Below are 10,809 nucleotides of genomic sequence, written 5' to 3' on the forward strand. Positions count from 1 at the left end.
CAGGGGAGAGTCTGAAAAGGATTGTATTAGGGAAACCCATGGCCCTGTTGGAGAAGCCAATGAATGAATGAATAAAGGTGTTAAGAAATAGTGATTAGGGAACCAGCAGTTAGCATAATGGCTATGTTGCTGGACTCCCACATAGTTGACCGTGGTTCGCGTCCCAGACCCGGTGGCTTAAAACTCATGCCGGGCGCGTGTGCGTGCGTGCCCAAGATCCCGAGAGGAGAATGGAGGAGAAGGGATTGCGGCGTGACCATCCCCCCGGGGGGTGATTTCTCGCTTTCTGTTTCTCTGTCTCACTCTGTCCGTCTGGCGAGCGCACGCGCCCTACAGTGAAAATCTCTCCAAAAACAAACAAACAAACAAAGAAATAGTGATTAAGTATTAATCAGATGGTAAGAATAAAAAAACTCCATATGTAAATATTGGGATACCATAAAATTTCCCTAATTGGTATCCATAGAGGTCAAAAGGTGGTGTTTTAGAAGTCATTTACCCCAGGGATTTCTACATTTCCAGGTCTTTGGAAAATTACCTGGGAGAATTACAAAATGCAAATCCTTAGGCCTTACTTAGAGAAGCAGCTTTGATAAGTCTAGTTTGAGGCCCAGGAATCTGAATTTCTAAAAATTCTCCAGGCAATTCGATGCAGTCAGGACTAGCAATCACTGGCCTGGTCCAGTCCACTGTTCTGAGTGTATTCTAAAGAACCTTGAGAATATACAGAGGGCCCCTCAGGGTCATCCAGAGACAGAGAATGAAAGGCTGAATAGGTGGAGCTCTGAGGCTCTCACCACACAGTACTGAGTGACCGTGGTAGGTTTTTGTTTTGTTTTTAAAGACATTTTATTTTCTAGTTTGTTTTACACATTGGGCTCCTAGGCAAGGTTTATTTATTTATTTTGATCAAAAAGACTGTGGCTCTATTTCCCAAAGCCAGTAATTTGTTCCACCAGTGTTACCAAGATGCAACATGAGCTGGGCTGGTATAGGAACACGACAATCAATAACGGGACTCAAGAGTGAGAAACTGGGGCCAGCAGGTGGCATAGTGGTTAAGGCATTGGACTCCCCCATGGTCAACCATGGTTCAAGTCCTGCACCCAACAGCTTGAAACTCATGCTGGCATGTGTATAAGTGTGTGCCCAAAATCCTAAGAGGAGGATAGAGGAGAAGGGATTGCAGCATGGCCATCCCTCTGAGTGGTGATTCCTCACTTCCTATCTCTCTCTCTCTCTCTCTGTCTCTCCAGCGAGCACACACTCTATGGCAAAATCTCTCTGAAGAAAAAAAAAAGAGTAAGAGATTACTCTTGTAGTTTTCTCCATCCTTTTCTGATGGTTCAAGAATGAAATCTCGGGAACCAGCAGTTAGCATAATGGCTATGTAGCTGGACTCCCACGTAGTCGACCGCGGTTCACGTCCTGGACCCAGTGGCTTAAAACTCATGCCGGGCACGTGTGCGTGTGTGCCCAAGATCCCAAGAGGAGAATGGAGGAGAAGGGATTGCGGCGTGACCATCCCCCCGGGGAGTGATTTCTCACTTTCTGTCTCTCTGTCTCTCTCTGTCTGTCTGGCTAGCGCACTCGCCCTATAGCGAAAACCTCTCCAAAAAGAAAAAAAAAAAAAAGAATGAAATCTCAGCTTGGTGCTGATGTGTCTTTAACAGCTCTTCATATTTACTGTTTTCCCTATTTATTTATGTACTTTTTTTAAGCTTATGTATTTATTTCTTCCATTTTACAGGGTGAAGGGGAAGAGGAAACCCCTGATAGGGTCCTCGCCCTGCAATCTGCCCCAGTCTCAGCAGGCCCAGGTCATAGTTGCTCGGGGAGGTCCTGGTATGAAGACCTGGGAACTTGCCATGTGAATTCAGTTGCGTTCCCACTACATCCCACCTGGTCCCACCATTTTCCCTTTGTAACAAGGAGAGAACATGTCTCAGCCTCCAAGGCGCTTGACAATAATGCATATCTAATTAGAAGGAAAAACATTGTTTTCTTGCATTTATTTTTGTAGTGTGAGAGGGATTTTCAAGCAGCTCAGGAAGTGCACATTCTGAAAAACTATGCATGAATTTATAGAATTTTACCAGAAAAAAACTCATTCTGGGGTCTGGTAGTGGTACAGTAGTGATGCCGCTGAACCACCCTGAGCACTCTGGGCATGTGCGTGAGTTCCTGTGTGTGTGTGTGTGTGGGGGGGTGCTGGCTGAGGCTGGGGGTGGACTGTGGCATGGGGGCCCTGCTGGGCTGCTGGCCTCTCTGTTTCTCTCTGTTTCTCTCTCTGTGTCTCTCTCATGGAAGAACCAAATAAACTTTCAAAATCTACTTTAATGCCACTTTTCATGAACTTTCTAAAGTCCCTTCTTGTTTGTGGTAATTAACTTTTTGGTACTTGAAATTTTCCATTTTTACAAGTTAAGTAATTTCTTTTTTTTTTTTTTTTGAGAGAGAGATTTTGTTTTGTTTTGTTTGTTTGTTTGTTTTTGTTATAGGGCACACGTGCTCACCAGAGAGACAGAAAGATAGAAAGCAAGAAATCATCCCCAGCGGGGGATGGCCACACTGCAATCCCTCCTCCTCCATTCTCCTCTTGGGATCTTGGGCACACATGCACATGTGACCAATGTGAATTTTAAACTGCCAGGTCTGGGACTAGAACCACAGTATACTACATGGGAGTCCAATGATGTAACCATTATGCCATCTTCTGGTCCCCACAATTTCCTTTTAAATATGATTATTTTAGTAATGAAGTGAATTTCTATAAAGCAAAATAGTAAGGAATAAGAGTACGGGTAGTTCAGGCTTATTGCAAACACCATGGTGGTATAGAATGACTCATGATTAGGAAATATGACAATAGGGAGAGAACAAACAACAAGGGTTACAAAGCATCGATTCCTTTCATTTGCAGGAAGGTTAGTATTGCTTCAATACCTGCAATACAACAGCTGTCTCCCCTGTCTCCCCCCCGCCCTTTTTTAGTTTTTTTTTTTTTTTTGCCATACAGTGTGTGCACTTGCCGGAGAGAGAAAGTGAGAAAGGGGGCGTGATCATGCAGTCCTTTTCCTCTTGGGATTTTGGGCACACACTCAGCCCGTTTTCTGTAGGACTTACATCACCACCTTCAGAGGAGTCATTCCCATTTTATACATAAGAAAACCCCAGGTTCCAAGAGGCCCAGGGAGTCGTCTCATTCGACATAACAATTTTAGAGCTGAATATTGGGCTGAGAAGAACTCATTTCCAGTGGAGAGTTTTTTCCCTTATACCTAAATATACCGAAAATTTGTGGAGTGAAGGAACCTCCTCAATGTATCATTCTGATATTTGGCCAGCAGTTTTATATATTTATAATAGAAGAGCCTAGCATCTGCCCAAGACCACATTTTAATCTTGTCATTTCACTAACCCAATCATGGACTGTCGTGTTGTTTGTCAAGTGGCACAAAACCAAAGCTGAAAGCCTGTTTTAATGAAAGTGTGATCATGGTGCTTTTTAAAATTAAATATATGCAACCAATCTAATCACCTAAATTTATGTTGCTTGCTGTTAAATTTGGCCAGGAATTTGGCTGGGTAGAAGAGATAAATTCTGTGGCAGAGGATTTTTTTCACCCTTCTCTTTTTAATGTAAGATATGGCAGCATTAATTAAACAGGGGGGTTTAATGGTCATATGTTACCTTCTGCAAAAATATTTTGTGAATCATAAATTTCTCCTGCATTGTTTGGTGCTGCTGGCCTGGAAGAGAGATTTGGCAGCACGTTCTAGGACAGATGACACCAAGTGATTAGCAAGCTGACTTCAGCTGCTGGCAGCCAGGTCCTAAAAGAACATGCTAATGTCCTCCATTTTGACATGCCGGCTGGACTTTTTTTTTTTTTTTTTTTCCTGAGGAGCTGGCTTTATTTATGATTCCATTTTTATCTTTTAAATGCCATGACAGATGGCAGATTCTTCAGCCAACTCTATTGCCAGGAAATGCAGAAAGCTTGAAAGCACTGTGGTAATGGTGAAATCAGACCAGGCAGGCACCCCAGACAAATCTGAGAGTCATTCCCCAGATTTCATGAGAATGGTGGCCATCTTGGCTGCATCTCTTCTCAGGGGGTTGTAATAAAGGAAATGAAACAAAATGGACCCACCGAAGGAGCCGCTACCTTGATACCACCAGCTTCTTCACCTCGGAATGGATACCAGTGTAGCGACGGCACTGTTTTAAACCCTGAGAATACATTTGGAGGGGGTTTTTTGGGGGGTGGGGGTTGGGGGGCGGAGGGTGTATCTGGAAGATGACCTGGTCAACTTTTGCAGGCTTCCTTGAGCAGCACTGACCTTGGCTCACTCGTTCTGCTAGCTTTATTTTGACTGGGAACTCAACCATGACCACTCATTCTGTCTCTCTCTGCTAACGTTTCACTGCCCATGTGCAGTTTGCATTGTTCCCCATGAAAGTGGAGTGATGCGTTTGTGCGGAGGGTGTATCTGGAAGATGACCTGGTCAACTTTTGCAGGCTTCCTTGAGCAGCACTGACCTTGGCTCACTCGTTCTGCTAGCTTTATTTTGACTGGGAACTCAACCATGACCACTCATTCTGTCTCTCTCTGCTAACGTTTCACTGCCCATGTGCAGTTTGCATTGTTCCCCATGAAAGTGGAGTGATGCGTTTGATCTAGTCCTGTTTAGAAATGGCATCCTTTTTACCCCTGGCTTATTAGCGTTAGGTCAGTGCAGACAGCTGCCTCGGTGTCCCAGCTGGGTACACTGGCTTCAGTAAACATATTTCTTACTCTTCTATGGTCCCTGGCCTGCGTGCCCTTGTTCCCATCTGTCTGATGGCAGGCTGCCTATTTTCAGTGTGGTCAGATCCCAAATCAGGCAGGGAGGAGTTTGAGATGGACAGCCTGGATCGTAGGACAGTTTTGGTGCCCTCACAGAGGTCAGGCATGCACAGAGCAACAAGGGCCAAGCTGAGGCTGAGCTTAAAGGACCCAGTCAAGCATTTTTGGAATTCAGTCCCCAGAGAGGAAAGTCAGAAGCAGGTATTCAAAATGGCTGCCTCTGTGAGCACCCCTGTGCTCCCTGACTGGCGTTTAACCTTGCTGCTCCTGGTCATGCCTTCCCTTTTTTCCTTTCCTTCTCCACTAGTACTTGATAGATTCTGAATGGGACACAAAGTCTTACCTCTGCAAGGAATGCTTATATTACCAATACGTGTCTTTTGGCTCATGTCACGTGGATAGTACTAAACACCAATGGCTAATTTAACACTCTCCAGAGAGCACGCTTGATGCAGGGATCCAGTTAAGAAGAGAGAGGGCTATTTTATCCCAGGTTAGAGTGAGAGGTGCCACATTATTTCTGGAGGGGTAAAGTGGAAAGAGAACATGGCATTGATAGATTGCCTAGCCTCCTCCTCCTCATTTTACCTTGGATTAGAGACAGAATCTAAGGGGGGATGTGAAAAAGTAACAGGAAAGTGGGACCAGCAGTTAGCGTAATGGCTATGTCACTGAACTCCCATGAAGCCAACCACAGTTCGAGTCCTGGACCTGGTGGCTTAAACTCATGCCAGACACGTATGTGTGCATGCCCAAGATCCCGAGAGGAGAACGGAGGAGAAGGGATTGCGGTGTGGCCATCCATCCCCCCTGGGGGGTGATTTCTTGCTTTCTGTCTCTCTGTCTCTCTGTCTTTCTGGCGAGCGCATGCACCCTATCGCAAAAACTTCTCAAAAATGAATAAATAAATAAATAACAGGAAAGTGATAAAGTAAAGGCAAAATTTCATAGGGCTTTGCCTGAGAAATATTGTAGCATGTTTTACACCTAAAAATATTTACCACTTGAATTTTGAAATTGCCAAGATGACTAAATTAAGTAAAAGTTTCAAGAAAAGAGATATTTCTCTAGATGTGTTTTTTTCTTTTATGTAAATAAATAATTTCCTAAACATCTCATGATCCAGCAATGGCATTGCCAAATTTGCTTAGGATATATTTATCAAAGGTCAGTTTTACAAAAAGAAAAATAATTGTTTTGTTTTAGGGCACCTGATTTTTCTTGTCTATAGCTCTAAAGATAACTCAATACTCTTACTCAAACTGTAAAAATAATGTGGGGGAAAAGCAGGTTACATTCTTTCTGTGTCTAAGTGTGTTAAATATCAAAATTTATTTTATTTCTTGTATCTCACTTAACAATTTGAACTTCTGACATAGATTCCTTTTTCTGTGCATCCCATCACATTTTCCTTTTAGGCAGTCTTTTTAACTAGATAACTAGAAAACTCAAAATCATCAGCCTACCTACCATTCAGAGCGAAATCTGCACTTGCTCCAACTCGTCTCCCTTTACTTTCTGTCCAGCTGTTCTCCTTCCTGGGTTCCCAGGTGGGCAGGTCAACTCATTGCACTCATGTGACCTGTTTTCAGACTCCTTCCTGCTAAAAAAGTAAAATGCCTTGAAACTCTAATGGACAAGACACATTTCACACAGAATAAAAACCTTGTTAGTCAAATTCGCCAGACTAGTAAAATAAATGTAAACCCTCCGTCTTCTCTAGTTCTAAAAAGAGAAGCTTAGTGTCATCTTCGTGGCCTGGTGGTTAAGATAGCCAGACCTCACACGGCACACTGTTTGGGTCCAGGAGCCCAAAGCTTGAGAAACACACACACACACACAAACACACACACACACACACACACACACACACAGGTGTGTGGGTGCCTAAAATTCTTTTTTTTTTTTTGAGAGGTTTTCGCTATAGGGCACGTGCGTTTGCCAGACAGATAGAGACAGAGAGACAGAAAGCGAGAAATCACCCCCCAGGGGGGATGGCCATGCCGCAGTCCCTTCTCCTCCGTTCTCCTCTCAGGATCTTGGGCACGCACACACACACACCCGGTGTGAGTCTCAAGCCATCAGGTCTAGGACGCGAACCGCGGTTGACTACATGGGAGTCCAGCGACATAGCCATTACGCTAACTGCTGGTCCTTGGGTGCCTAAAATTCTGAAAGGAGGGAAAGGTGGAGAAGGGATTACAGCATGACCATCCTACATGGGGGCGCTCTCTCCTCTCCCTCTCTGGTGAGTGCACGCACCTGGTACCAAAAACATTAAAAAGCAAAAACCAAATTTCAAAGAAAATTTTTATATTAATCAATGTTGTATTCCACTAAAATAGTATTTTTAGAGACTTGTACCTCAGCGGAATATGATTGTGTGACTTCCATGAATCTTTCTGGCAATTACGGTACAGGGAGAAAGACTAGTAAGGCACAACTCTGTGATTATTTCTAAGCGGTCTTTGGTCTGTAGTGAGTCTGTCGATCCCATTTGATAGTGGTTTTCTAAATTTTTAGAGTTTAAACACTGCAGCTAGTTGACGTAATTTCATAGTAGTCTTAGTTCTCCTTAAAATGAAAAGCACTTATTGAAGTCTTACAGAGATCACTTTATTAGCGTTACCGCGAGCTTGACCAAAATGGCTAGAATGTGGTATAGTGATCAATATAAGCAGAAGCGCGTTGCATGATCATAACCCAAGATGTGAGAGAGTCTGCTTATCGAGTGTGCATTGTCTCAGCTGTCTCTTCACAGTTCTGTGGTGGTGACCAGGTACTTCAGCTCTTTCTAGTGGATTGCTAAGCCAGCATTTACTAGAAGCCGCAAGAGCAGAGTGCATAGGATTAAGAGACCTGAGTTCTAATCCCAGCTCCATCTCTTCGCTGCCCTGTGATCTCCCACCAAGTTTCTGAACCTTTCCTTTTTTTAAAAAAAAATAATTATGTTATTTAACTTTATTTATTTATTTATTTTAATTTAACCAGAGAGGAATAGAATGAGAGAGAGAGAGAAAGTGAGAAAGCAAACTTCCAGGTTCGGGACTCAAACCACAGTTGACCAGGCGGGAGTTTAGCCACCTGCCAGCCCCTGAACCTTTCTTTTAAGCAGGGATATTTTCCTTGTCTAGCATCATATCTTTTGAGGAACAAATATAGAAGCGTACGTGAACTGCTTCCCATCATACTTTGGAGTTAGATGGTACATAGTGACCACCTGGTCCTTCTCTTCCTTTTATAGAAGAGTGAAAGTTCCAGAAAGGAGAGATGAGTTAGGTAAGATGACATGGCTGAGGATGTGATCTGCCTTTAAGAACTTTACCATGAAGACATGAACAGAATGAATTAGTCCTGTTTAGCCTATTCAGTACTTTACAGTATTGCCCCCACCCCCGCCAAGTATCCTCTTAAAAGTTTGGCTTCTTACCCTATGAAAAAATACAACTGCAAAATTATAAATATATGAAATAGATATACTCTTCACACTCACATACTAGGTCTAATTGGATGTGAAATTCCTATCTTGGGCAAGAACTGCGTCAAGCACGGATGAGCTTGAAAGCCGTCCTTGGTGGTTGCCTATTCCATCCCACGAGTCTACTGCCAGTTGTTGAGAAGATAGTCTTGGGCTGGATGGGTCAGCTGATGTGTTACGCGGTGACTGGTTTCACATTAGAAAGGCTTCCTTCTGAAAGATCTGCCTTCATTTTCACCTGAGTCGCAGCACAGCCTGTCCTGTAGTAAAGGTGTGCGTTGTTACCGTTTCATTCCAGTCGATGGTGACTCCAGAACCCATGCTGAAGGCTGCCTTGCCTCTCTTTGCCAGATTCATCATCAGCAATGGACTGCGAACCAGACACGGGGTGCTGGAGATCACGCTGGAGCCTGTGGACACGGCCTTGCCTGCGTTGACCCGGAACAAGGGGTTGAGGCTGGCCAAAGGGGCCATGGGTCTGCTGTCCCCTGACCTCCTGCAGCTGACGGACCCTGACACACCCGCAGAGAACCTCACCTTCCTCTTGGCCCAGCTCCCACGGCAGGGCCAGCTCCTCCTGCGGGGCATGGCGCTGCTTCAGCGCAACTTCACTCAGCAGGATGTGGACAGCGGGAACGTGGCCTATCGGCACTGGGGAGGGGACCCCCAGCCTGACCGCTTCACTTTTGTGGCCACAGACAGGGTAAACCAAGGCTTCGTAGTGGATGGAAGAGTGTGGGAAGAACCTGTTTCATTCACTATCCAGGCAAGTATGACAAATGCTGTTCATTGCAGAGGGGAAGGAAGCGACTTCGGGAAGAAGTAGTTCCTTATTGCTTGCTTGCTTTTTCTTTTTTTTTCTCTTTCTTTTTCTTTCTTTCTTTCTTTCTTCTTTCTCTCTCTCTCTCTCTCTTTTTTTTTTTTTTAAGAGATTTTTGCTATAGGACATGTGCACTTGCCAGAGAGACAGAGACAGAGACAGAAAGCGAGAAATTACCCCAGGGGGGATGGCCATTCCAGAATCCCCTTTCCTCCATTCTCCTCTCAGGATTTTGGGCATGCACCCACACATGCCCAACGTGAGGGCTTTTTTTTTTTTTAAAGAATTACTTTAGGGGCTGGCAGGTGGCATGGTGATTAAGGGCACTGGACTCCCACATGGCTGACTGTGATTAGAGTCCCAGACTTGGCAGCTTTCTCTCTCTGGTCAAATTAAAATAAAATAAATATAGGTTTTTTTTTTTTTTTAAAAAAAAGATTTCTTTTATTTAGCTTTATTTATTTATTTAAATTTGATCAGAGAGGGGCAGAGAGAGAGAGAAAGAGAGAGAGAGAAAGTAAGAAAGCAAGCCACCAGATCTGGGACTTGAACTGCAGGCAAGTTCTTAAACAGTGGTCGACCATGTGGGAGTCCAATGTCCTTAACTACCATGCCAACTGCCGACCCCCCCCCCCATAAGTGTGAGTTTTAAGTCATCAGGTCCAGGACTCAAACTGCGGTGTACTACATGGAATCCAGCCACATAACCATCACGCCATCTGCTGGTCCCAGCAGTTCCTTATTTCTGTCCCTTTCTTCCAAGTATGGATTGTACGTTGTCCGTACATGTACATGCCAGGCGTGTTTATATGAATGAAAGAGGTCAGATCCCCATGCATGGCTTGACCTTAAGAGCTGGTGGTCGTACAAAAAGGGACAACAAAAACAGGGATGAAAGGAGGATTTTTAAGCTTCTGAATCTGTATTTCCTTCTTTGAAAAACATGCCTACAGCATACGGTAAGAACGAAGTAAGATGATGTATCCAGGGACACTAGCGCGTCCTGAAACATTTGATATTCGACGTCTTCTAACTACTGCGATAGCTTACAGCTGCAGGTCCCCGTCATCTGCCGGCATCTCAGAGGTTTTCAATTAAGCATACGAAAACTTCTAAGGCAGCATCATTATACATGTAAAAATAATAAAGATAAGACTAGCAGCAGCTACAGTTTTTTAGTGTCAACTATAGGTTGGACTCACTTTATTTTTTATCTCATTTGATTCTCATAAAAAATATGATAAGTTTTGATTATCTGCATTTTGTAAGTTGGGGAATTGAGATTCAAAAATTAAATAATTTGATCAAATACATGCAGAGACTTCATCTGTCTGATCCGAAATTCTGCATCCTTCCTATGGCACTTCGCTGCCACATTGGTTCATTGTTACGATTCTTCGAGGGCGTAATATGTTTTTCTTTTCTTAGTCAAAACACATCATGTATGTTCTGGCTCTCAAATCCTGGAAGCTACTCTCCTTGGATGTAGTTCACCCCTGTTCTGCACTCTTCCATCAGCAGCATAAATCTGTCCCCTTCTTCAGGATTCTTTCCGGCTAGTAAAATAATCATGTCTTCTCTACTCTCTACATCATTCAGCGTTCTCTAGAGCAACATGAAGCACACACACACACACACACACACACACACACACACA

At 43.8% G+C, this 10,809-nt stretch overlaps 1 protein-coding gene across 1 annotated transcript in view; it reads left to right on the forward strand.

Moving 5' to 3' along the window:
• Positions 1 to 10,809, forward strand: part of FREM1 (FRAS1 related extracellular matrix 1) — a 182,673-nt gene that overhangs the window by 123,784 nt on the left and 48,080 nt on the right. The window contains exon 26 of the mRNA XM_006163834.1: positions 8,684 to 9,098. Within this exon, the coding sequence (XP_006163896.1) occupies positions 8,684 to 9,098 (415 nt within the window). The remainder of the gene's footprint in view (positions 1 to 8,683; positions 9,099 to 10,809) is intronic.

This window comes from Tupaia chinensis, unplaced genomic scaffold (assembly GCF_000334495.1).
Source record: "Tupaia chinensis unplaced genomic scaffold, TupChi_1.0 Scaffold143247_2, whole genome shotgun sequence".
In the NCBI taxonomy this organism is placed as follows: Eukaryota; Metazoa; Chordata; class Mammalia; order Scandentia; family Tupaiidae; genus Tupaia; species Tupaia belangeri.